Genomic DNA, 27412 nt, shown 5'->3' with positions numbered 1-27412 from the left:
GCCGGGCAAGGCCCCTCTGGAGCCAGCTGCACAGCCCCCCAAAGGAACAGGAATGGGGGACGGCGGGGACGGCGGTGGGGGGGGGCAGCGCCCCCGCACTGACCTTGAGGGCATTGTGGGACGTGCCGCTCGGCCGCCTCCTGCCCCCGTCCTCCAGCTGCATTTCAGAGTACAGCTCCTCCTCATCCTCCTCCATGATGTCCGAGAGGTCAGACCCCCGACTGCTCTCCGTGTGGTACTCGTCTCCATGGCAACAGTGTGGCTGGGGCAGGAGAAGAGGATGTGGATGGAGGGGCGACTCCAACACACGGAGTCCCGCACCCTCCCCTGCTCTGCTCACTCTCGAGCTCAGGGATGTGTCTGTGTGTCTGGGTGAGAACTGCTCACTCTGGAGGGGAGGGAATCACAGTCCCCGAGCTCATGGGGAGCCGGGATGGCAGAGAGAGGACCAGATCAGGCGTTCCCACTCCCAAGTCTGGACGGGGGCAGGCAGAGGCCCCTCCTGGGCTCCGGGCAGGACAGAATACACACGGGAAAACATCACTTTCCTAGGTACCGGCAGCCTCTCCAACTTCGTGGCTGGACAAAGATGCAAGTGAGAGGTTGTAAACACAGGTGGCAGCAGGCTCAGAGACATGCATGTATGTTGCATCTAGGGTCGTGCAGCAGACAGTGGCGGGTGGTGGGCAAGTAGGGGCATGTGCACTAATAAAGGCATCTAAGAGTTTTAAGAAAAACATGGAGTCAAATTCACGCATATGCACACTGGGTTATTGGTGAACAGCCTGGTCTGGGTGGGGTGGGACCCCCCGAGTGGTGTGCCCACTCGTGGCCAGTCTGGCCACCCACACTAGAGAAGACCTGCAACTGAGACTGCTTGGCAAAAAGCCTGGGGACAGAGGAAAGGGTCAACCGAAGAGCAAGTAGGAGAAGGAAATGGCAATCCACTCCAGTGTTCTTGCCTGGAGAATCCCAGGGACGGGGGAGCCTGGTGGGCTGCCGTCCATGGGGTCGCTAAGAGTTGGACACAACTGAGCAACTTCACTTTCACTTTTCCCTTTCATGCATTGGAGAAGGAAATGGCAACCCACTCCAGTGTTCTTGCCTGGAGAATCCCAGGGACGGGGGAGCCTGGTGGGCTGCCGTCCATGGGGTTGCACAGAGTTGGATACAACTGAAGCGACTTAGCAGCAGCAGAGGCAATCTTGAGAAGGTTGATTTTTACAAACTTCTTCCTCCTCATCTCTTTTCTATTTTCCTTCACATTTTGGTATATTTTCATCTTCTCTCCTACTTTGTACATCCTGCGCTCATATTCTATAAACACGTGTGTTTTTCTGCATCTTTTATTTAACACAAGCACTTTCCACATTGTTCAAATTTTCTCCCTGAACAACCACAACATGAACGATCATCCTAATGACAAAACCAAATTTTAATCAGAAATTGTTTGCCCATTAAAAAAAAAAAAAGAGCAAGTAAAAGTAAGCTTGCTAAGTGATGCGTAAACCGAACCACCAGCCACCCTGATGGGGTTTGGGATGAGGGGCGGGTCCAACTCAGCAGCCCCTTCCCATCCACAAAGCAAGCGCCTCCCTCAGCAGCTCAGAGCGTTTCCAGCAGCTCATACAGCACACCTTATGAGCTCCAATTTATGAGCCCCAAACACGCATAGGGGGCTTCCGCAGTGGCTCAGGCAGTAGAGAATCCGCCCGCAATGTGGGAGACTGGGATTCGATTCCTGGGCTGGGAAGATCCCCTGGAGGAGGGAATGGCAACCCACTCCAGTATTCCTGCCTGGAGAATCCCACAGACAGAGGAGCCTGGTGGGCTACAGTCCATGGGGTCTCAAAGAGTCGGACCCGACTCCACAACCAACACTTTGACTTTTGACTTTGGAACACACACAAAGCTATTCTGCTTCTGCTGAACAGTGTTGATGAAGATCGATTTCTTTATTCTCCTGGTGGGCGACAAGACGAGTGTATTTAATAGCATCTTGTGACATGTTTATTAAGAACATCCAGCTTAGGGACTGCCCTGGCAGTTCAGTGGTTAAGATGCTGCACTTCCATTGCAGGGGACATGGGTTTGTACCCTGGCTGGGGAACTAAGATTCCCACATGCCGTGTGGCACAGCCAAAAAAAATAGGGGGAGGAAAAACTGCTCATTTGTGAAACAAATAAAACTTTAAAAAATGGTTTCAATTGCTCCTCTATATAAAGACATGGGAGGCAGTGTGAGCGCCCAGTGAGGGGGGGGTCCCACCAGGGGTCCCACCGCAGCTGAGCCCTCAGATTGGTGGCCTGGATGTTCTCAGTCGGAGAAGTCTGTGCAGCATCATTTGACCTGCTCCAGCCCTATTTCTTTCAATCAAGTGCCTTGGAGAAGACATAAAAGTGAATTGGTTTTAGATGAATAAACAAGCATCAGGTTGATTTGAATGAGGGCTTCCCCAAGCAAATGGGAAGGAACTCCCCTAGAGAACACAGTCTCATTTGATCCAAACCCAATGATGAGTTAGTAATAAACTCATGGGATGGAAGTAAGTGTCTATTGTTTGCCAAATTTATCATGGATAAGACATTCATAGGAATCTCTTGGTGGTGGGCACATGACCCTGGTCTACTCAGTGAGATGAGAAGTCTGATGGAACTTCTGGAAAATGTTTTCCCAGAGCATGTTGAGGTTTGACAGAAAACAACAAAATTCTGTAAAGCAATTATCCTTCAATTAACAAAAAAAAAACACAGAGTTGGAACACAATTGAACAACTGAATCAACTTTGCAGCCTCCTCCTTGAGGCTTCCTGTGATGCGGAGAATGTAATGTCTTTGTTATCTTAGTCATTATTAGTTGAGCATTCTGTTTCTTGTGTTTACAAGAATACAAGTAGAATGATCTTAATCTTTTAGATAAAGAACCTGATGATTGGAGAAGCTGAGTCACTTGCCTGCCAGCAGTGGCAGAGCCAGGAAGTGACCCCAAGTACATGAGATTCCAAGGCCCTCTTCTCATGGAGGTACAGACACTGCCTTGCTGGAGAGCTATGTGTTGAGGGGACCGAAGGATCTAACTGAGAGGACTTCGTTCTCTGATATCTCAAGATCAGAGGACTCTTGTGGCCCCACCCTTCCCTGCTGCCCAGGACTGGGGCTTGACACCATTCAAGGACATTTTCATTAGAATGTGCATGATCAGAAATTGGAGACAGAACCTATCTTGGATGGATTTGTCACTTGTGAACCTTGTATGAGAGGAGAAGCCCTGACATTTCATCTCTCCAAGGGTGGGATATGGACCTTTCAATTTCTGAATCTCCCGTGATGCATAGCACTTAGCTGATGCACATCACACACCCGGATGAACAAAAGTAAAGAAACCAATGGTAGGTTTTGCCTACATTGAGACCAGGTGGTCACCTGGAGACTCACGTGATGCAAAAATCAGCCCATGAACGGATCCTCGGACAGGGCAGTTGGGAGGGCAAAAGGTTCACATACAGACTTATGACATTGTCCCCCAGTGAGGTCACAAATGCACAGGCACCGTTCAGTCTAAACTCTCCAAACTGACTGTGATTGTTGTCACCCACAAGATAAAGGTCTGTATCCCTTTATCTTTCTCACAGACCCAGGGCGTGCAGGGACCTGAACCCCTCCCACAGGGAGCCACCATGGTGGGAGGGGAGTGGGCAGAACTCACCGGTTTGCCCAACTCCGAGCCTTTCAGGAACTCATCCACAGATGCGCCCCTCCTCTTGACGTCCGGGGACTCGTAGCCATCCTCCTCGTCTGAATTTGCATACTGTCCGCTGCTCCTCTCCAGGAAGACGCTCCTTTTCTCTAACTTGGGAGAGGAGAGGGGAGGTGTCAGGGCAGAGGCCACCTTGGGGCCCTGACCTCCCGCTTGGAGCAGATGAACTGGGCACCCTGGTAGATGGATTCACCCAAGGAAGAGAGACCAGTCCTGGGTGTTCATTGGAAGGACTGATGCTGAAGCTGAAACTCCAGTACTTTGGCCACCTGATGCAAAGAGTTGACTCATTGGAAAAGACCCTGATGCTGGGAGGGATTGGGGGCAGGAGGAGAAGGGGCCGACAGAGGATGAGATGGCTGGATGGCATCACCGACTTGATGGACATGAGTTTGGGTAAACCCCTGGGGTTGGTGATGGACAGGGAGGCCGGGTGTGCTGCGATTCATGGGGTCACAAAGAGTCGGACACGACTGAGCGACTGAACTGAACTGAAGAAAGAGAGGGGCAGGAGCAGGGCGTGGCCTAGCTCAGCTCCACCTCAGCTCTCCTGTATTCCTTCACGGGTGTTTCCTACAACTTCCCATCTCATTGCACATTTCACTTGGGACGTGGTCCCACTGTCATCCAAATACTCCCCCTCCCCAGGACCCAGGCAATTTTGAGTGACAGGCAGACAAATATATGTATGTGCCTGCACTTCTCCATGTAAGTGTGTGTGTATACCTGTATTAGTCACTCAGTCGTGTCCGACTCTTTGCTCGGTCCCCCTCAGGGACTCAGTCCCCAGGGACTGTAGCCTCTGTCCATGGAATTCTCCAGGCAAGATTACTGGAATGGGTTGCTACTCCCTTCTCCAGGGGAATCTCCCAACCCAGGGATTGAATCCGAGTCTCCCACGTTGCAGGCAGATTCTTCACTATCTGAGCCATCAGGGAAACACGTCTGTATGTATACATATGTGTATATAAGTGTCTCTCTGTGTATATGCATGTATACATACACCTGTATGTATGTCTGTGTATGTACACACACACACATACACACACACAGCTAGAAGTCTGGTGAGTGAGCCAGAAGGTGACCCTTGTTTAGGAAGATGGGTCCCCAAGCCGACTCCCAGGAGGCACCTCAGATCCCTGGACGGAGACCACCCGGACAGTGGGTTGTTAGCCCCTTTGCTGAGCCAGGCTGGTAGATAACCATTTCCTCTGGTTTTCTAGGTCCATATCTATGAAATGGATCTTGATTCCATCAGGATAAGACCTAAGACTGATCAGATAAACAGGGCATCCTTCTTCCCAAGTCAAGGCAGCCATTCTCGGGGGCTGGGTGTTTGGGGCGCTTCTCCCCGCAGACTCGGGGTGCAGATGGGAGATTCCATCACAGCTGGGCTGCAGGGATGAACTGCATTCCATGGGGAGCTGAACCAGTGAGGAAAACACCTGGCCTTACCCTGCTGCTCTCAGCCACCCTCTGTGCGGCTTCCCGGGCCATGGCCTTGGCGACTGAGGTGGAGACCGGGGTGCCCTGCGGCTGCGGAAGGATGCGGCTAGGCGAGGGCGACCGCCGCCCAGGGCCCGAGCCCTGCAGGCCGGGTGGCTCCAGCAGGTGCCCGTGGGCTGGGGCGGGTGCCCGGCCGTGTTCCCAGGCCTCGTCCATCGCAGCGTGGGGACCCGGGTGCTCATCTTTGGTTTCGGGGGCTCCGGCACTTGCTAATGGCTTCGGTGTGGGAGCAGTTCTCGGGTGGGGGGTTGGAGGCACCAGGAGGTCAGGGGGAATGGCAGCAACAGCAGAGTCCACGGACTCGCCCTGGGCAGAGAGGGTCCGCACGGTCACGCCCTTGGCTTCCAGGCTGCGCAGGCGTACCAGCTCCACGGCCGTGCAGTCCGCTGCGGGCGAGATGATCTCAGCGACCTGTGCACAGAGACAGCCGGCTCGGCTTGGGGATTGCCTGCGCCCTAGGTCCCCCAGACGCCTCCCGGGCTTCCCATGGACATCCAACTCAGACCACGCTGCACAGCCTGCAAATCAGATCCGTCTGGAGCCCCAGTTCCCGCCCATATGTTGGCGGGTTGGAGGGACAGCTGAGCACAAGCTTTTCTTCCACATCTAGAACCAATCTAGAAACAGATGCGGGGGCCACAGAGGAATCAGAACACTAGGCTCTTATTACTGCCAAAGCTCGGCTCGAGGAAGATGCCACGGGGAGGCCACAACAGACGGGCTTCCGGCTGTGGTGGAGGCATGTCTGTGGACCCCTCCGGGGAGGGGAGCAGGGATCAGAGAGGGGCCTTTCGGCCTACAGCAGTCACTCTCACAGAGAGAGCATCTGATACACCACCTCCTGGCTGTATGGGGAAATGGGGTGGGGAGGGTGGGGAACAGACAGAAGCTTGCTCAGGCCCCGCCCCCCTAAAGCAGCCCTGTCTATTTCATGTACCAGGACAGGGATGGGGGCTGAGATTAGGGGCTGCCCGATCGTGCGCATTAAGGATTCTGCAGTTTCCGAGGTGTTTGGACAAGACTACATCTCCCCAAGAATAGATATGGTGGAATCCACAAGCCCATCATCTATTGAGGGGGCCCTGATGTCATGGGACTCAAGAGAGGGGAATTTTTGGTAGCCAGAGGGGAACAAGAAAAGGGACTACCATCAGACTGGGGCAGGTAACCAGCGTGGGATGGGGGCAGAGAACATTCTGCAAAGAGGATGAAGCAGAAAAGGATGGAGGTTCTCCGTGTTCTGCAGCTTGGCCTGGGGTGGCAGTGTAGGGGATGCTTAGTAACTGCTAGTGGGTCTTGGGGATTGAGGAGAGAGGGAGGATCACCCTCTGCTGAGTGGTGAGCGGTGGCCGGGGGGCCTGGATGTGAGCACTGCCCCAATAAAAACTCACCCTCTGCCCTTTTGCATACACGCCGTAAAACTCACCCTCTGCCCTTTTGCGTACACGCCATAGCCGGTAACATTGGCTCCATTGGATAGCCCAGTGGCCGTCAGAGTGGGCGGCCTCCAGGAGACCTGGACGGTGGCTGGGGTGGTCCCAGCTTGGACAGCAACATCTTGTGGGGGTGCTGGAGGACCTGGGGGGACAGAGGCAGAGACACTTTCATGACATGACTCCTTGGCAGGCAAGCTGCTGCCACGCCTGAACAGCCAGTGGCACCTCGGAACGAGATCTTTCATTACAGCCTCCAGGGGACGAGGGGAGAGTCCGAAGTGTGATGGTAGATCAGGAGGGCCAGGAAGTAGCAGCTCCCGGATGCACGCCAGGCCCTCCTGGAACCCGCTCCCGGTGCTCGGTCCCCAGGCCAACCTGCAACTCTGGCTTGGCCAGTCAGCCACCAGGTCCCAGCGTTTGCAGAGGAAAGAGATCCCCACTGCCTCTCTCTCTGTGCCCCGTCCTCCCTCCAGTTGCCTCCATCCCTCCTTCTCTCTCTCCATTGGACTTGAGGGCAGTAAACTGGACCACACAACACCCATCTTGCCACCTCGAGAGAGAAGATGGAACCAGAAGCTGGAGAGAGGTGGCTCTGATGAAGCCACCAGGATGCCAACTCCACACACACACATTGCCCGGCGGACCAGCTGAGACACTTGCTTTGAAAGTCCTGAGCAGCTACTTCAAGCAACAAGGAGACAGATGTCACATCACTGGTCCTTCCCAGTGGCTCCTGGTGACAGCAGGACTGCCCGTCTGCCCTACAACCCTCGGGCAGCTCCCTTGCCTTCGGGTCTGGTGCAAAAGTCCTATGTTGTCATTGTTGTTGAGTTGCTAAGTCGTGTCTGACTCTTTGTGACCCCATGGACTGTAGCCCACCAGGCTCCTTGTCCATGGGATTTCCCAGGTAAGAATACTGGGGTGGGTTGCCATTTTCTTTTCCAGGGGATCTTTCCCACCCAGGGATCGAACTTGAGTCTCCTTTGTCTCCTGCATTGGCAGGCGCGGATTCTTTACCACTGAGCCATGCTAGAAGCCCCAAAGGTCCTATAACTATAGCGTTATATTTTGAAAGAAATGTGCAACTTCCAGGAAGGAGGCTATGAGCCTCCTCTTCCAAGACCTTGCTGTGGCCCTGTGGATTTCTACATAAGCGAGGAAGGGCTCTTTGCTGAAGCTTTTCTACTTGCTGCTCATTCTGCTACTCACTTTGGACACCTGACATCACTTGATTCGCACAATAGTCCTGTGAGTTTAGCACATCCTCATTTGCAAATGAGGAAATTAAGGTTCGAGAGAAGCGGCTCAGCTGTCATGTGTTGGAAGCTGGGCTGGCTTTGTAGTTTATGATGCGACTCCACCCTCAACGCGCTGTGATGCGAGGCTTCCAAACTGCTGAGCAACTGGGATCAGAAGTTAGATTTAACCTGGATGGTTCGGCTCTGATGACGGCTCATTATCCTTAAGGGTGTAGGTCAAGAACTGAAACTGGCCTGGGGGTTTGCTGGACGCCTGCTTCTACTAGCACGGCCGTAACAGTGGAGGGCCAGGGTTCTGAGAGTGGGGAAGACCTGAGTAGCTGTGACCTGCCAGCTCTGGCCCAGCCCTCCACGGGCCCAGAGGTGGCTCTTTGTCACGGGGGGGGTGGGGGTGTTTGGTCCAACCACACACCTCATGCGTGTCACCTGTGTCATTTCCACGATTGAAACTCCCCTCCTTCTGGGCAGACAAAGGAGCTAGTCTGCTATGGACTGACTGGACATTTGTGCCCCCCCAGATTCATACGGCATTCACAGAAGGCAGCTGTGGGAGGTGATCAGGTCTCAAGGCTGGAGGTCCCATGAACAGGATTCATGTCCTTATTAACAAGGTGCCGTCTACCAGGTGAGGATGCAGAGGAGACACCGTCTATAAACCAGTAAGTGGGTTCACCAGACACTGAGTCTGTCCAGGCCTTGATCTTGGACTTCCATCCTCCAGGACTGTGACAAATAAGTGTCTGTTGTTGATAATCTACTCAGTTTACGGTACCTTGTTATATATCAGCCCGAGCTAACTAGGACACCCAGGAACTGGGTGTGGACCTGTAGGATCCTGCCCTGGGCTCAGCATTTCCTTTTGGTTCTCATATCTCTCCATCTCAGTGAGCTTCTTCACGAAGCCTTTCCTGGCTGTCCTAATGGATGCGCTTCTCACCTCTCCTTGGAGCCCCTGGGGTCCCCAGATTTGGTGTTTCTCACTTCTTCACCCCCAGCAAGGACAAGACTTCATGGCAGGAATCAATGAATAGCTCCGGTCTGCACAATAAGTCCCCTACATACAAACAAGTTCTGTTCTGAGAGTGCGTTCACAAGTCCAGTGTGTTGGTAAGTCCAACAAAGTTAGCCTAGGTGCCCAACTAACACAGTCAGCTATGTAGTACTGTACTAAGGTTATAATACTTTTCTTACAAATAATACATAAAAATAACAAACACACACAAAAAAGAAAGCATTTTAATCTTACAGTACAGTACTTTGAATAGTACAGTAGTACTATATAGCAGCTGGCATCGGGTGGACAGACAAGAAGAGTTCCTGACTGGAGGAGGGAGAGGAGGCGGGAGATAGTAGAACTGAAGGATTATCTGCAATAGGAGATGGAGGGCAAGCTATCTTTTCACCTCAATTCACACTTTCAACTTTTCTCACTTTTGTTTCCATTGTTATCACTTAGCACTTCTTAGCAGTACCAGCTATGTCACCGCTGCTTTTAAGCTTGGTTCCAGACATCCTGGACTTGAAATAAAGATACTGTACTACTGTCCTCTATGTAGTACTTGTAAAGTACACAAAAGTACAGCTACTTGTAGAGGATGCACGCACTTGACAATGTATGCCAGACACAGGGCTAACTTCCATGACTGGACATTTGAACGCACGTTCACATCTTTGAATGTGCACAACTTGAAGGCTCAAATGTAGGGGACTTACTGTATCTGCAATTAACATCCCCATAGGCAGGAAATCTAACATCACCTTATAAGATGAATGAATGGACCCTTCATAAATCAGTTACTGCTCAGACCCACTTTCTCCTTGAAACAGTGTCTGTCCCAACTGCCCCTGACCTTGCTTCTTTGTAGGTTACATTACTCTAGGCTTGCCAGGTGGTGCAGTGGTCAAGAATCTACCTGCCAGTGCAGGAGACACAAGAGATATTGGTTTGATCCCTGGGTTGGGAAGATCCCCTGGAGGAGGGCATGGCAACCCACTGCAGTATTCTTACCTGCAAAATTCCATGGACAGAGGAGCCTGGTGGGCTACAGTCTATGGTGTTACAAAAGAAGTGGACACGACTGAATGACTGAGCATATAAGCACAGGTCAGACTCTAGTTGATGATGGATTTCATAAAGAGTGGAGAGCAACATGCAATAAAAAGTAAATCCATTGCAAAATGGAGGGCCCATCTTGCATTAGATATTAGGCTTTCTGCAGCTGGTAGAAATGATCCTGGAGAACCACTGAGTTGTTTGTAAAACCAGCCTGACAACTGAGGTTGGGCAGAACTGGATTAATTTAATCACAGAAGATAAATCCAAGGAAAGTATCCAGACATACGTTTCAAGGGAATTCTGTGAACATCACAGGACTAAGAAAGGCCACTGAAAAATCAAAATAGGCCCTCGAATGCTTTTGCAGACACGATCTTCTTTGCTCCAGGAAGGCTGCTCCTCGCAAGTGTTCAGGCTCACACTCTGGGCCTAGCTGTCTTGTTCAGAAGGGCTGTCTGTTTTTGGGTATGCCAGAATGTTCATTAAGATTTTATGGAAAACCCCAAGTGAACTTTTTGGCCAACCTAATATGTGTGCCCCAGCCAAGATGAGCGTGATGGAACTTTATGGAGATGACCCTTAACAGCTATAGGATCCGAATAAATCACAGGATGGGAAGACTCCCACAGGCTCGTCCATTTCATCCTATCTCTTTATGGTTTCCCCGGAGGGAGTAGGTGGGGGACTGGGAGAGGGATCACCCCTCCTCCTGTTACAGCTTGGAAGTCAGGGAGGAAGGTGGGGTTCCCCTAGCAGACAGAGGTGTCCAGAACCCCAAATCGTATCCACAAAGGAACTTCATGTCTTCTATAGCCATATATATACCAGGAGAAAACATGAGGGACTTCCCTGGTGATCCAGTGATTCCCAATGCAAGGGGCCCGGTTCCACACCTAGCCCAGGAACTAGATCCCACATGCTGCAACTAAGACGTGGCACAGCCAAATAAATAATGTGTGTGTGTGTGTGTGTGTGTCCATGCTATCATGTCTGACTCTGCGACACGTAGCCTGTAGCCTGCCAGGCTCCTCTGTACATGGGATATTTCCAGGCTAGAATACTGGAGCAGGTTGCCATTTCCTTGTCCAGGGGGTCTTCCTGACCTAGGGATTGAACCCCCATTTCTTACATCTCCTGCACTGGCAGGCAGATTCTTTAACACTAGTGCCACCTGGGAAGCCCATAAATACATACATACATAAATAAATATTTTTTAAAAAAGAAGACAAAAAGAAAAAATGAGAGCGAGAGAACAATTGTGAGAGCGCTACAGGCACCCTTTCTCTGTTCCTCTCAGTGAGCACGTGTCCAGGAGTCGGTGGCCCCAGGAAGACAGAGCTTCCCGCCCTCTAGGATTCTCCCATTGTTTCCTGTCTGTAGGATGAGTGTCTTACAGATGCAAGCATTAAATATGTCCAAAAACACGGCCCCAAACAGAATTGGAGTTCTCTCTCCCGCTCCCTCCATCTCTCTCTGTCTCACACACACATTCGCGGCTCATGCGTCCCAGCTGATTCAAGGATGCTCCAGGACAGTACTGGCTGTCTGCAGCTCCCCTCCCGGGGCCCCCTCCTGCCCCGCCACGTGCACAGGGTGACATCCTGGTGTCCCCTCCCTTAAGGGGACCCCTCCCGGAAAGACGGCTCACCTGCAGGCAGCGTGGAGAACTCCACGAAGGCCTCCTTCCTCTCCCTCTGTTCCAGGGGGAGCTGCCAGGGCATCTGATGGGGCTTGGCCAGGACCTTCACCTTGTAAGCCATGTTGGGCCTGAGGTTGCAGAACTGGTACTTGTACCTGGCAGCCCTGACGACATCCAACTCCTGCTCGTTGAGGAAGATGACGTGGCTGTAGTTGCTGTTGGTGGGCAGCCAGGACAGCTGGGCAGAGATCTGGGTGATGTTGTCCACACGCAGGTGGGAGGGAGCCACCACCACGTCCTTGCCCACCAGCAGTGTGCACCGCAGCTCGTCCGAGCTGCCCCGGCTGGTGACACTCTGCACGGAGATGCGGTAGGTGCAGGCTGCCATGTTGAGCTTCTCCACCAGGGCCTTGGTCCTGCCGCCCAGAGCCAGGCTCAGGCGCGTCTCCGCGTCCACCAGCACGTTGTAGCTGTTCACGGTCCCCCAGCCTGGGGGCACTGCCGGGGGCTCCCAGCCCACAATGACACTTTTGGCGAGTTGTTTGATGAGGGTGATTTTCCGAGGGTAAGGCACGATGTCTTCTCCGATGTCGTCAATGTTCACGTCCAGTGTCCCTGCCCCGTGGTCAGCGAGGCCGGAGTCCGTGAGCGTTGGAGAGTGGAGGTCCAGAATGTTCTCCCCCTCCGAGCCGACGCCCGCATGGTTGATGAAGTTCTGATCCTGGTCGTTCCCCAGCGTGCTGGCCAGTCGAGACTCGTTGTCCTGGATGAAATCCACAAAGTTGGAGGGCACCAGGCCCCGCTGCCCATCCAGAAGCTCGCCTGTGGGGCCAGGGACAGGTTTAACACCTGACCGCTCCGTGGGGGCCCCCAAGGTCCTGCGGTGGAGTCTGCACCTCCCCCCGAGGGGACCATACGGAAAGCAACGGGGTGATGTTGGATTCCTCAGTTCTTACCAGGAAGCACTTCAACGTCACCTCCTCAGGAACCCCCTACCCTGAGTCTGTACCCCACCACCTGCCCTCTGCCGCCCCCATCAGTCATGCTGATGTGCATCAGTGCCGCCCCTGCATCAGTCATGCAGTCTTCCTCCCATAGTGCCTGTCACACCATGATCATCCCCTGCGTACGGTGTCAACCACCTCTCCTAATCCGGATGAAGGTCTGGGAGGGCAGGGACCTGTTCTTCTTTTAATTGAAGTATCATTGCTGTACAATGTTGTATTAGTGTCTGCTGAACAACAACGTAAATCAACAATATGTATACCTATATCCCCTCCCCCCCATTCACTGCCCCCCCACCCCTCTAGATCATCACAGAGCATCTAATTGAGGTCCGTGTGCTATACAACGACTTCTAATGAATGGGTAAAGAATATGTGGTACAAATGTAAAATGGAATATCACTCGGCCATAAAAAGGAACAAAGTTGGGTCATTTGTAGTGATGTGGATGGACCCAGAGTCTGTCATTCAGAGTGAAATAAGTCAGACATAGAAAAACAAATCATACCGTAGTGCGTGTATGTAGGGAAGTGGTACTGATGAAGCTCTCTGCGGGGCAGGAATAGAGAGATGCATACATAGAAAACAGACTTGTGGACACAGTTGGGGAAGGAGAGGATGGGATGAACTGTGGGAAGACAGGGACCTTTGTTCCCCACTGGCCCTAGAGCAACACCTGGCACACAGAAGGTGTTCAGTAAGTGTTTATCAGAAGAATGAACATGTAAAATATGTGGGTTCGGAGGCTAAAATAGTTAACACATCTTACTCTGATTTTTGATTGAATGATGACACAAATGGCAATTAAAAGGTGACTCTCCCCCTCCTTGCAAAGCAGTATGTCCATCTTAGCAAAATTCCCCAAATGTGTCCATTTGGTGGGAAACAGAGATGATCTCCCTGGTGCCAGAGCCTCCCATAGGCTGAGTGGCCAAAAAATGCCACAAACTAGCTCTTGCGGCCATAGGCGATCCCAGCGGGGATCGCTTTTTGTTTCAGGAAATGGTCTCATTTCTGTGTGTTCCCTTTATTCGTGGGGCATGAGAGCCCGCTGAGCAGAGCCCTGGAAAACCGTGAAGTGTTTTGAAGAACTTCAAAGATGACACAGTTTGGATAATCTCACAATACCAGCAGTCAAGGGCTGTTTGTTTTCCTGATTTGTGGCAGAAAAGGCTTGACTAGGGGTCCAGGGGTCTGGCAGGCTGGGAGTATATGAAATGAACAGTGGGTGCTGCTCCTAACAGACCCTCCCCCACTACAGGGGATATGTGATGGGCCCAGGAGAGGGAGGCTGACCACTGAACTGGTCCTGATTCTCCCAGAATCAATGAGAGTCTGAATCTGCTCCTGTCCCCAGTTGGTCAGTCTTTGCCTTGAGGATGCTCTGAAAACAGCCTCATTTGACATGAGGGAAGAAGGAGGAGGGGGATGGGAGTGATGGCAAGTGCTATGTACCAGGCCCCCACTTCAGACCCCACACCTTCTTCCTTATTTATCCTTACAGCCACCCCTCAAGTTGGGAACTGTGACCCTCTATCTTCACAGTGATGGGAGGTACTTCTCCCTTGTCACATGGACAGAGCACTGAACCTTGTTGCCTGCCTTTAACCCAGCCTCCAGAAAGTCTACACGGGCACAGTGCTGATGCAAATATTCTAGAGAATATTTCTAGAATATATTTCTGGCAGCCACCCTGGGCACACAGTTCTCCTCCGGTGTGCACGTTGGTGATGGCAACGTGAATCTGTGTTAAGAGCTCAAACTGTCTTGCCACTAGTCCTGGTGAAATTTCTCGGGTGGTCCACTCACAGCCATGCCTCTGTTCCCCCGGTAGCAAACGGAAAGCAAAAATTTAAAGGAGCTCAGATTCTAGCATCTTGCCAGACAGAAAACCAGCTAAGGCTGGGCTGCTGTCCTCCATGGAGGCCACCAGACCTCAGGCCAAGACATCAACACCCAGAGCCAGGAGTGTGGCCGAAAGCTCCAAGAAAACTCCATGAGGTCACGAAAGAGAAATCAGCTTGTTTAGTAAGAAGTAGTTTTTTTCTGCTCAGAGGAAACCAAGACTCTTCTATTAGGGCAACAGAAAAGTTGAGGGAACCGAGAAATCTGGACTTATGAAGCTGCTGGGGATGTTACATGCTCCTCCTCTAGCTAGAAAAGTGACCAAGAGTATGAGTTTTGGGTGGAGGAATTCGAGATTTCTGATTTCACACCGTGGCAGGTGCCCACGAAGGAAGTGGTCAGGCAGGAGGTGAGGTCAGACCGCCCAAGGTTAACAGTAGAGCCTGAAGGTCAATGGCAGCGCTGTTAACCAGGTGAGGTCACCTGAAAGGAGCCTTGACCCTGCTGGGGAGAAGATGCTGTGCAGTAAGACGGGGACGGTGTGGAGACACACTTGTGTGTCAGCTCCCCGTGTCTGCAGTAGCTCCTGGGAAGCTCGGTGGACGTGAACGTGAGATGGTGTCCACTCCATGCCACAGGGTTGTTTGGGGTTAAAAATAGGAAACCCCACTCAGTCAACCAAAAGGGGAACAGACACCTCGTGATTCTGGAGGGCAGGAGGGTCAGAGAGGAGACTGGGGTGGCCAGAAGTGATGGGGGCCCGGCCCTGACCTGGCTTGCATGTGCCCACTGCCCACCAAGCTCTCACTGACCTTCATAGAAGCCGTCCTCATCCATGTCTCCATAGACGTAGAGATACTTCCCTGCCGTGAGGGGCAGCTCAGCCTCTGGGTTTTCATTGGGCCCATCAAAGGGGTTATAACTAGAGGGAGAGACAAACCCACCAGATAAGGCTCTGGGTGGAGACGGACATCAGCCCATCCCGTCCAGAGCGCGGAGACCTCCTGTCTGCTCCTCCTGTCTGCTGTCACCTGGATATTTTCTTTTTCTTTCTTTTCTTTAAAAAATTTTTTTCTTTTGCCTGTATATTTTAGATTCATGCAATTGGTTTGGTATCTGTGAGTTGTCTGTGCTCTGAAAACTCGGACCACTAATGTCTCAGCTCACACAGATTTAAAGCTAAATGGTGATTCTGCAACCAAGCTGTATACTCAGAGTCCTTCGTATCAGATGTCATTTGTGTGTGTGTACACATGTACTCAGTGTGGAATCATATAATTCCAAATTATATTGTGGCTCCCTGGACTGCAGCCCACCAGGTTCTTCTGTCCATGGAATTTTCCAGGCAAGAATACTGGAATGAGTTGCCATTTTCCTTCTCCAGGGTATCTTCCCAATTCAGGGATCAAACCCATGACCCTTGTGTCTCCTGAACTGGCAGATGAATTCCTTACCACTAGCGCCACATGGGAAGCCCAGAAGATGTTTAAATGATTCCAAATTATAGGTTTTAATAAGCTTCTAAATTGGCAAGCAAAGTTAAAAGCTACTAAGGACTTCCCTCGGAGAAGGCAATGGCAGCCCACTCCGGTACTCTTGCCTGGAAAATCCCATGGATAGAGGAGCCTGGTAGGCTGCAGTCCATGGGGTTGCTAAGAGTTGGACACGACTGAGCTACTTCACTTTCGCTTTTCCCTTCCATGCATTGGAGAAGGAAATGGCAACCCACTCCAGTGTTCTTGCCTGGAGAATCCCAGGGACGGGGGAGCCTGGTGGGCTGCCGTCTATGGGGTCGCACAGAGTCGGACACGACTGAAGCGACTTAGCAGCAGCAGCAGCAAGGACTTCCCTGGTGGTCCAGTGGCTAAGACTCCAGGCTCCCAGTGCAGGGGGCCTGAGTTCAATCCCTGGTCAGGAAACCAGGTCCTACATGCTGCAACTAACACTGGCAGAGGAAAATTAAAAAAAAAAAAAAGCAATTATAATGTTTCAATACATTTTATTGAGGGATGGTAGAATTGTATGACATATACTATTTAGTTATCTGTTTACCTTTTACACTTTGTAATATGACATGATTATCTTTTCCCTCATGAAAGACTCTATCATATCCATTTTAATGGTTATATAATATTCCACTGGATAGACTAACATTCTTTAATTGATCCCATGTTGGGCATGGATATTTCTTCAAATATTTGGCTGATATAATTAGTGCTATATCCAATGTCCTTATCAACATATCTTTGCTCACTTGCCCCCTTTCTTCCTAAAGATGAGTCCCTAGGAAGTATACTTGTTTGGCCAAAGTCATGCACATTTTAAAGGTCTCGGGTATGTTCAGCCAAAATATACTGAAAATGATGCACATTTTATCTTCCCCTCTCTACCAGGACTATAAAAATGCCCATCTTTTCAAGTCCTCAAGATATTGGAATTAACATTTTAAAAAATCACCTCCAACTTGCAAAAAGAACTTGTGAGATGAATTTTTAATTTTCTAATTAAAAGATTGATTAATTAAAATAACAGGAAAGGCCTCATCAAGAAAAAGAAAATGTGACATGACTGATCATGGCAGATGATTGGATAACAAAAGAACAGAGTTTCACTCATTGTCCTGTCACACAAGGGGTGAAGCCACAGCCCCTGGGGCCACCCAGGGACAGTGTGCCCTTGAAGGATTCGGGATGGAGAAAATAGAATAAGGCTTCTGTGGTTTCGGTAAGATGGGCATCTTAAGAAAGAATTTCAGTGACTCCAGATTCTGGCACCTTCCCAGACATACAAAAGCACTAAAATCATTAACTTGAGAACCGTGTTCTTTGTGATCAGTAGGGCTTCCCTGGTGGCTCAGAGAGTAAAGCGTCTGCCTGCAATGCGGGAGACCTGGGTTCGATCCCTGGGTTGGGAAGACCCCCAGAGAAGGAAATGGCAACCCACTCTGGTACTCTTGCCTGGAAAATCCCATGGACGGAGAAGCCTGGTGGGCTACAGTCCATGGGGTCGCAAAGAGTCAGACACGACTGAGCAACTTCATTTTCACTTTCAGTACTATTTTAATGCTTGACTACATGAATTTTCCAGCCAAAAAAATTCATATATATCCTGGTTCCTCCCCTAACTCTTCAGAGTAGTTCCTCAGAGCTACCAAGGGCTGTCTCCTAAGCCATAGTCCTTGTGATGCCCTGAATAAAATGTAACTCACAGCTTTCACGTCATGCATTTTTTTCTTCAGTCAGCAGTAGTCTTTCTCTGTAACTAATCATGGTGATGTGAGGATGGTTACACACCAGCAGCCCCGTGAGTTACCAGCACTTTTCTCTCCATGTTTTATTTGATCCTTGTTAATGCCCAGTGAGGCATGCAGAGATGATATTAATATCATTATTTCCAATGTTCATGGCCAATTGTGATGACTTATCCAAAGTCATAAGCTCATGAAGAGGTGGGTGTGGAACCAGAGGGCTTCCCAGGCGGCTAGTGGGTTAAGAACCCCCCTGCCAGTGCAGGAGACATAAGAGACACGTGTTTGACCCCTGGGTCAGGAAGATCCCTTGGAGGAGGGCATGGCAATCCACTCCAGTATTCTTGCCTGGAGAATCCCATGGACAGTGTAGTCCATAGGGTCACAAAGAGTCAGACATGACCGAAGTGACTGGGGCGGCAGGCAGCTGGAACCAGAATGAAGGCCTCCTGATCTTTATCCTGTGAGGTTTTAACTATACCAAGCCACCCTTTCCCTCAGAGCCCAGAGGTCCAGGAACATCGTCCAGAGCTCTGAGGGTTTTTCCTGTGTCAGTAACTTCCCTGGGGCATTTGCATCAGGAAGATAGCGCAGTTTACAAATGTGGCCCATCTGGTTGGGGGTAGGGTGGGGTGGTAAATACACCACCAGGAAAACACAGAAGATGGAAACGGAGCTTGCCGAGCACCCTGCCTCTGGCTGGTGACTTCGTGTTGGAAGCACACTGGTTGACCACGTGTGCTTTCTCTTTGCCTGGTTTCATGCTGGCTGTGAATCCTGACTCTGGGGGCCTTGGCTCTTGGGCACCTTCCCTGGAATGAGGTCTCGTCTCCCCAGGAAAGTGGAGGGAGAGTGAGTCTGGCGGGCAGGTAGCCCCTGCATCCTTGAGGGACCAGGCTCATTGCTGGGAAGGGCCCAGCTGGTGAGGAAAACAAACCCGGAAGCCAGCTCAGCATCCTGGCCACGACTCCAGCTCACTGGCCTGGAGGGTGTGCTGCGCTGAGCAGCTGTGCTCAGCCCGGCTCCACACACACACACAGGAAGAACCATCCTCCAATCAGACATGGGGTAGGGATGAGCCCTCCATCCCAGGTCCCCAGACTGGTGTCTCAAAGGTCTCCTCAGCACTGTAGCAATGTCCCCACAGACCATGTGAAGGACGCTCGTGGGTGCAGTCGGCATTCAGATGGGGGACCCTCCTCAGAGGCTGTCTGGCATCCTCACCCAGGACTCTCCAGCCCAGGGCGGCTTCTCCATAGGTTTCCACCATCTGAATGTCAGAAGTGGGTGTGCACTGGTAAATTTAGTGTATCAGCAGAAAATAATTCACTGATCAGCAGATCAGTTATTAGAGATAATTTTCACTGAAGGAAGCAAAAGGCTCTGAAGGTATATGGATAGCTCACCCTCCACCACCTCTGCAAGAACAAAGTGTAAGCGTCTCATGAGGGAAGCATCCACACCATTGGTGATAGCTCCTGAAGTCTTATTTCTAACCAGTTCTGTGCCCAGCCCTGCGGTAGGACTCTGGTGCTTGATGGCAGAGGTGTCTGCCCTGCCTGCGCTGGCCAGCCCGGCCTGCAGAGGGTCGCTGGACTGTCTAGGGAGACAAAAGCCTGGGTCTGTACTGAGCATAAAGTACTGGAGGTCTGACTGTTCTGTATCTGCTTTCTGTGACTATTTGATTCATTCGTGCCTGGAAACATGGCTGGCTTTGGGTGGAGGCTTGTTGCATTATAAGCAGGCAGGAAAGTTGTGGCCAAGTGGCTAACTCTCACCCATCACAAAGTTTTCAGTGTGATCACCAGGAATCTGAGAGTCATGCATGACCAGACTGGCTCATCTTAACAGACATGGACACACAGGTCCTCCAATGAGAGGTCAGCTTCCGGGCTGTGATGGCTGCGTGATGCAGCCCAGGCACTGGGCAGATGGGGAAGATGCTGGAAAGGCACTCAGTAGGTTGTTCTGGGCAAGGGTGACGCTTATTGAGTTTCAGCTTGCTGCCTGTTATGGGGTGAATTGCATCCCCCCCAAAAAGATGTTTGGATCCTAAATCCTGGCTCCTGTGGAGGTGAGGGTATTTGGAAATAGGGTCTTTGCAGGTGTGATCAAGCTGGGATGGGGTCGTACTGGAGTAGGGAGGGCCCTAAGCCAGTGGCAGGGGTCCCTGTAAAAGGAGGAGGGAACACATAGAGGCAGAGGGAAAGAGTGCACAAGAGGATGGAGGCAGAGTGGAGTGGGGCATCTGAGTGGAGGAACCTCAAGGATGCTGACAGCCAGCTGGGAGAGGCAGGACAGTCCTCCTCTGGGGGCTTCAGAGAGTACAGTTCCACTCACACTTCGACTTCCCACCTCTGGCTTCCAGAACTGGGAGCGAATGGATATCTGTGGTTTTAAGCCACCCGATTGGTGATAGTTTTGAATGGCAGTCCTGGGAAACTAACACACTATCCAAACTCTTTCTATCAGAATGGAAAAACTCTTCATTTTGTTCAGTCACTAAGTCATGTCCAACTCTTTGTGACCCCGTGGACTGCAGCACTCCAGGCTTCTCTGTCTTTCACTATCTCTTGGAATTTGCTCAAACTCATGTCCATTGAGTCTATGATGCTATCCACCCATCTCATCCTCTGTCGCCCCTTTCTCCTCTTGCTCTCAATCTTTCCTGGCATCAAGATCTTTTCCAGTGAGTTGGCTCTTCTCATCAGGTGGCCAAAGTATTGGAGCTTCAGTTTCAGCATCAGCCCTTCCAATAAATATTCAGGGTGATTTCCTTTAGGATTGACTGGTTGGGTCTCCCTGCTATCCAAGGGACTCTCAAGAGTCTTCTCCAGCACCACAATTTGAAAGTATCAATTCTTTGGTGCTCAGCCTTCTTTGTGGACCAACTCATAGCCATACATGACTACTGGAAAAACCATAGCTTTGACTATGTGGACCTTTGTCGGCCAAGTGATGTCTCTGCTTTTTAATACCCTGTTGAGGTTTGTCATAACTTTTCTCCCAAGGACAATCTCTTGGCATTCTCCAAAGCCTGGCTGAACTGCCAGCCTCTTCTCAGTGCTGGGGAAGGGACCTATCAGCTCATGGAGTGTCCTACCCATCACCCCACCTGCCCCGAGGCTGCCCATCCTCACAGATGCTCAGAGGATGCAGAGAGGAACGCTGCTCTTACCTGTAGCGGGCGACACACAAGTGGACCTTCCCCGAGTACCTCTGCTTGGCGGTATTGGAATTCTGATCATTATCCATCTATTAAAGACAATGGATATACGGGTTATTGATGCCAAAGGCTTCACATTTCATGCTGGAAACACACAGGAAATCTCTTCCATGGTCCCCCCAGGGTTTTCGGCTTCACATGGTGGGGATTCTGCCCACCATGAGATGCTGCCACACCCGGGTTCTCAGTTTTGGGCATGACCCAGAGACAGGGCAGGCTCCTGGGTCACACAGAGGACATTTATAAAGGACTCATCTCCCCCAGTACTGTGAGATGTCACTTCTATGTGGAATCTAAGAAATAACACAAATGAAGGTATACGCAGAAAAGACAGACTCACAAACTTAGGTTACCAAAACAGGGGAGGGATAAATTAGGGGTGTAGGATTAACAGATACACCCTACTGTATAGAAAATAGATGAGCAGTAAGGATACACCGTATAGCACAGGGAATTAGAATCATTATCTTGAAATAATCTATACTGGAGTATAATCTACAACAATACTGTATCACCATGTTGTACACCTGAAACTAACTATGTGTGGTATATGCACACTAAGTCTTTACAACCCTATGGACTGTAGCCCGCCAGGCTCCTCTGTCCATGGGAATTCTCCAGGCAAGAATACTAGAGTGGTTGCCATGCCCTCCTTCAGGGGATCTTCCCGACCCAGGGATCGAACCCCTGTCTCTTACGTCTCCTGCATCTGCAAGTGGGGTCTTTACCACTATTACCACCAATATAATATTGTAAATCAAATATATGTCAATATAAACAAACACACACACACAAAAAACAAAGAGCCACTTAAAAAAAGACCTCGTATCCTCTCACCGAGTGGTGAGCACTGTGATTTAAGGCCTGAGACAGTCACTGCTCCAGAGCCTGCCAGGCTCCTTGGAGGACAAAGCTAGCCCAAGCCCTGTGTCCTCAGCCCTTGAGGACTCCATACAGGGAGGGGAGTGCTCACACGTGGATGGCGCCTGGTGCCCCCAGGAATCCTGCATGGAGGAGGCGACATGGCGCTCCTTTCTCCCGGTCCCCCTCCTCCTGCCCTGCTCTTCTCTGCCTAAGGGGGCTAAAACCATCTTGGGGTTGGGGGAGGGTAGGACAGGGCCCCAGGCTGGAGGAGGGGGTGGTTTTTCCCCCAGGGGAGGGTGGGAGTGACTGTGACTTGCCAGGTGTAGCCCCCTCCCCTCCCCCCCGCCCCAGGAGAAAAAGGACCGGGACTCCTGCCTGCTCCCCACAACACACTCCCACCCTTCCCCCTCTGCAGTGGGCTCCCCAGTAGTTAGGCCACATCACTCCAGTCTCAGGGCCTTTCAGTGGCTTCCCCCTGGACTGAGCCAAAATTTGAGACCTTGCTTGAGGTTTTCAACTCGCCTCCCACACCACCCCAGCCCCACAGCTCCTCTCTGGCCCAGTGAGCTTCACCTGGATTCCTGCTCATAGATGGACAGACCACAGATGGCCCATGGCCAGCCTGAGAAGGGCTGCCCTGTCCTCTGCATCGTCCCTGCTTGTTGGGGTTCAGGACATTCACTGTTAGCCGACTTTTGGATGTTGACTCGTTTATGGTCATTCTGCCCATGAGAGCAGGGGCTCCCTTGTCTGCAAATTGGGCCCTCACATCCTGGCATAGAATAGGTGGTCAGTGAAGATGGCTTAATGGGGGTGAAGGCAGGAGGAAGAGGAGAAGGAGGGAACTAGGGAGAGAGGGTGGGAGGGCCACCAACAGCCACAGCCCACATCATGGGTAGCAGGGCAGCGGGCCGAGGCCAGGACAGGACTCACGTCTGATTCAAATCTGCATCTTGGGCCACTGGATCTTGACAGGAAGGTGGGCTTGACGGACAGAGGTTCCGGCTTGTCACCCGGGAGCGGGAGGGGCCGGATATATTCACCGACCACAGTGCGGCTTCCAAGGGCGCTCTCCTGACCTGGACACCAACATTGGAATGATTTGAAAGAAGGCCCAAAGGAAATAACCAAAGCACGCTGGACATTTGCCTTCCCCGTGGGTCTTTCCTGTCTTTCACATCAGCCTTTGAGTTTCATTTCAGAACCCACCCATCTCCCACTCTTCATCTACACCCTCTGCTCTAGGCCTTCCATCTGGCAGAGTCCATTCCTGGCTACACTGATTGTTTGGTGGAGATGGTGTGGCACGCAAGATGGGAAGGTCCCATCAGAGAGACCTTCGTGGGAGTCATGGGCAAAGAGGCTCTCCTTTTCCCCAGCTTAAAACAGAAAGGAAGTGAGATTTCATAGGACGGCAGCCACATTGTCCCCAGGACGAGGAAACTCCATTTGAGAATGGAGCCTGCTCATAGAAGGAGGAGCTGGAAGATGGAGAGGCAGGAATCAGGTCCAGACGGCACAGTTGGAGCCCTTGAATCCAGCTGTGTGTTCATACGCTAAGTTGTGTCCGACTATTTGCAACCCCAAGGATTGCACCACGCCAGGCTTCCCGGTCCTTCAGTATCTCTGGGAGTTTGCTCAAATTCATCTCCATTGGGTCGGTGATGCTGTCTAACCATTGCAGCTGTACCTGAAGCTAAGCCATCTGCATCTACTCTACATGATAAATAAATTCCTTTTTGCTCACACTAGTGTATGTCAGCTTTCCTGTCACTTATTATTAATAATACAACCTGAACACTCCTGACATATACAAAGTGGCCAAATGGTCAGGTTTATGGCTAAAAAATACTTTTGACGAAAGAGATTCACTAGGACCAAGCAGATCTCTGCCCATCCTGTCCTCGTGGGGTTGCTGGGCCCTGACCTAGGCACAGTGCGGGGAGGTGGGGCAGGCAGGGGAGAATCGAGTCCCTTGACCAGTGCTGGCCCAAACTGTCAGATTAAAGTCAGGCGTGTATTTTTAGGATCAGACATGAATTACAAAAGTACCTTTTATCCCCTCCCTGAGTTCTCGTGGCCCAGTGGACTGCAGACACCCTTCCCTGGCTTTGTCTAGCCTCTGGCTGTGGCTCTCCCATTATGGGGACTGCCTCACAGAGGAAGATGACTCACTGAGCCCAAATCAGGAGAAACAAACACTGTTAGAAGTGTTCCCACAAAGGCTGCATGGAAGTCACCCCCTCAGTCCCAGTCTGATTAACAAAAAGTTTGATGATTGCAGCAGAGACTTGATGCTGAAATAGACCCCAGGCCCTGCAAGGAGGCCACATCCCAGGGAGCAGCAGCCTGGCCCTGGTCACTGCCCAGGATCCCTACTGCCCACAGCAGCGCTCGGCATTCAGCAGGTTCAATGAATCGGTTCTCAAATCCTACAGCCTCAGGAAGTCAGCTGAGGACGGGCCTGGTGCTTCAGTGCCACAGTGGAAGGGTGTCACTCTGACATGGGACTCATCCAAGTCAACGACCTGTGAGTGGAAGTGACGTGTCCTACTTTGGGGTGGAAGCCTTTTTGAGCCAGTGTCTAATTTGTTACGCTTCTTTTCCCCTGAGATGGAACATTCCAGACAGAGGAGGCTCAGCATTCCTGAGTGAAGACAGTATGGAACCCATTCCCTGATCCAATCTGAGGTGGATGTGGAGCAGGATCAAAAGAAAGAGAGAAACTTGTGCTGTTTTAAGCCCCTGAGATTTGAGGATGTTTGTTACTGCAGCTGAACCTAGCCTGTACTGACTGATACACTGCAGCCAGGAGTAGCAGGGGGTGACACCACCAGAAAAGGTGAAATGACTAGAGTCGCCTCCTGTTTACATTTTACTTAAACAAATCCAGTTCTCTAGAGAAAAATCATCTGATGCCTGTGGCATGTTTTACCTTCCCTTCTGCTCTTTGAGTGAATGTGAGATTAGACACAAAATCATGTCATGCCCTCAGCTGCACATTCCTTTGTGATCTGCATGCCTCAGGATACCTTTTTTTATTTTGGAAAATATGGCCACTGAGCCCAAAACAATGACTTTTATCTGGTGTTTCACCAAAACTCAGCTCCAATACTGGAAGGAAACTGGCGATGGAGGGGTAGCCCTGGGAGATGACATGCCCGCTTCCTAGTAGATGTCCAGGGATAATTCTATTCCTATGTGGTTCCCGCCCTTACTGGTGGCAGGCGTGACTCTACCACACAGAAGGTGAGCCCTGACCCCACCAGGGGCTCACAATCAAGTGGTCCTTGTCCTCCTCAACCTCAGGCTGACCCCGCCTCAGGCAGGAGGCCCCCGACAGGATGTGCAGCACACCTGCCTGGTCCTGCTCTGATTCTCCACTGGCCCTGCCCATTCCTTCCATCTCCCGCCCTCCCCTCCGGCATAAGGACAGGCCAGCCCAGCAGGGAGTTTCCTCATTTAGTGGCCTCTGCCATCTGCCAACAAAGAATGACCTTGAGGAGGACTTCAGGGTTGCACGAGGAAGTCCCCTTGCAGGCATTCTGCCCATGGCCAGTGATGCCAGCTTAGCAAGGATGCTCTAAGGATGCTGCCAAGTATGCCCAGCTAAGGAGCTCTTCCAAATGGCTAAACAGAAGCCTTGATGCAAACCTACTCTTGTACCAGGATCTAGAACTCCCTTAATAACACAGCCCTGTTTTGGTTTTGCTTGTTTTGTTCTTAGTCAGCATCCATTTTCCTCCATCACAAATCAGATTGGTTTTTCCAGATCAATCTGGACACCGAATGACTCAGGTCAATCACTGCTCCACCTCCAGTGACCCATGAGCTTGCCCTGGATCTTGCCCTGGACTAACATGTTCTCATGCTGTGCAGAAAGGAATTCACATGGAGGGAAGCCTGGGGCTGCTACTTTAAGAAGGGTCTGCTGACAAGTCAGGCTGCGCCATGACCAGGAACACAGCTTCTAAACCTTTCCCTACATCAGTGGGACAGGCTCCCTAGGTGACAGGGGCATTTCCCTGTAACTAGACTGTGGGCCCAACCTGGTTTGTGCTGAGCGCCTGCCTAGCTCAGGCAGTCTGGAATTCTGGTGTGTGCTGGGCAGAGGTGCCCACATCACCAGTGCCCAACAGATCCTGTATGCTGTATCTATTCGGTGTCCTTGGACATCATCACTGCATGCATATAGCTGCATTTGGTTTTTTTTTGGCTGCATAGTGGGCACTCCAGGTGGTCTTCCTGGAGGAGGAGGGCATAGGATGCCTGCACATGGATTCTTCAGACGCCCCATCTCTTTCCCTCAGGACCCACTCTGTGCTTGTCCTGTGTTTCTGTAACAGGTCTGAGCCAGGAGGACAACTCTGTGCTGAGTCCTGGACTCATTGACCATGCTGGGGACCTGGGGACCCTGAAAATTGCGTGTGTGAGCCCTGAGCCACAAACCTTCCCACCCAGTGGGGATTGGAGAAGTTTCATGCTCAGGGCTCGTGGCTCAAACTTCATTTCCAGGAGGCAGTCTTCTCTGATCATCCCAAATGGCCCTGGGTCACTTGCTCTCTTGTCACCTGACCGCTCGTGTCTGTGTCTGTCTGAGCGAGCAGCTCCCCACTCACTCATCTGTCCCCCTGTGTCTTGTCTGTGTCCCCCTGCCTAGAGGGGCTCCACATAGGGCCTGCCATCTGCCCAGCATCGCAGCCTCGGTACCTGAACACGGCCGGGGAAGTACCCTGTGCTCAGAACTTGGTGGTGGTGGTGGGGGGTGTCCAGACCTCCCTCTCCCCGTCTTGGGTTTCATGGCCTCTCTGCATTCTCCCAACACATGCGCGGGACGGAAAGGGAGCGGGAAGGAGGGATAAGCCAAGAAACATTGTTCATCAAGATAAATGCTGCAGCACCTCATTTTAATAAGAAAAAGCACCCAGAAGAACTCATCCTATGTTCTGACAAAAACTGGGAGAAATCTGGAAATTCCCTCCCTTTTGTGGAATTCTAAAGTGGGGTTCTGGCACTCATGTCCCCTAAAATAAAAAAAAAAATCAACTGCTTTACAGAAGACAACTGGGCCTGTGACCTGTTTAACCTTCAGTGGAGAGAAAGTTCCCTGACCGAGCAGGGTACTTCATTGTCTACCCTGGGAACTTCCCCTGAGGTTACATTAAATGCTTCCGCGATCAAGAAGTGATCCCTCAGAACCACACAGAGTGAAGTCTCCCCGCTCTCCACTCTGCTTCCTGAACACAAAAGTGACGGGAATGCATTAACATTCACCGCGGTACTACTGTTGCCGTTGTTGGAACAGAAGTTCCAAGTACATCACAATGTCATCAAGAGGTCGCTGGATGAGAAGGGAAACGGGCGAAGTTGAGAAGCCCGCCTGGCAGATCCCAGTGCAGAGCCCAGAGCCAGATCCCCGGGTCCAAGGCCCAGCTTGCTGCTTGGCTGGGTGATCCTCCAGGCACCTTGGCCAGTGTCAGATGCAGAACAGGGCTCAGAGCAGGTGGGAGGGAGGTTACGCTGATTCACACCCATTAAGGGTGGTGCATCGAGTACACATGGGAAACGGTGGC

The 27412-nt window shown here is 51.4% G+C and overlaps 1 protein-coding gene across 9 annotated transcripts in view; it reads right to left on the bottom strand.

Moving 5' to 3' along the window:
- Positions 1–27412, bottom strand: part of RIMBP2 (RIMS binding protein 2) — a 124204-nt gene that overhangs the window by 31476 nt on the left and 65316 nt on the right. For 8 of the 9 annotated variants that reach the window (XM_070475052.1, XM_070475050.1, XM_070475053.1 and 5 more), the window contains exons 7-14: positions 22773–22918; positions 20928–21004; positions 15315–15424; positions 11663–12475; positions 6690–6841; positions 5213–5674; positions 3707–3850; positions 104–262 (exon numbers count right to left, since the gene is read on the bottom strand). In XM_070475052.1, coding sequence (XP_070331153.1) covers positions 104–262; positions 3707–3850; positions 5213–5674; positions 6690–6841; positions 11663–12475; positions 15315–15424; positions 20928–21004; positions 22773–22918 — 2063 coding nt within the window. The remainder of the gene's footprint in view (positions 1–103; positions 263–3706; positions 3851–5212; positions 5675–6689; positions 6842–11662; positions 12476–15314; positions 15425–20927; positions 21005–22772; positions 22919–27412) is intronic. The other variant, XM_070475055.1, reaches the window with a different exon arrangement.

The sequence above is a fragment of the Odocoileus virginianus genome, chromosome 12 (genome assembly GCF_023699985.2).
Source record: "Odocoileus virginianus isolate 20LAN1187 ecotype Illinois chromosome 12, Ovbor_1.2, whole genome shotgun sequence".
In the NCBI taxonomy this organism is placed as follows: domain Eukaryota; kingdom Metazoa; phylum Chordata; class Mammalia; order Artiodactyla; family Cervidae; genus Odocoileus; species Odocoileus virginianus.
Note: the sequence above shows the minus strand (reverse complement) of the source record. Positions and strands in the feature narration are given on the sequence as shown.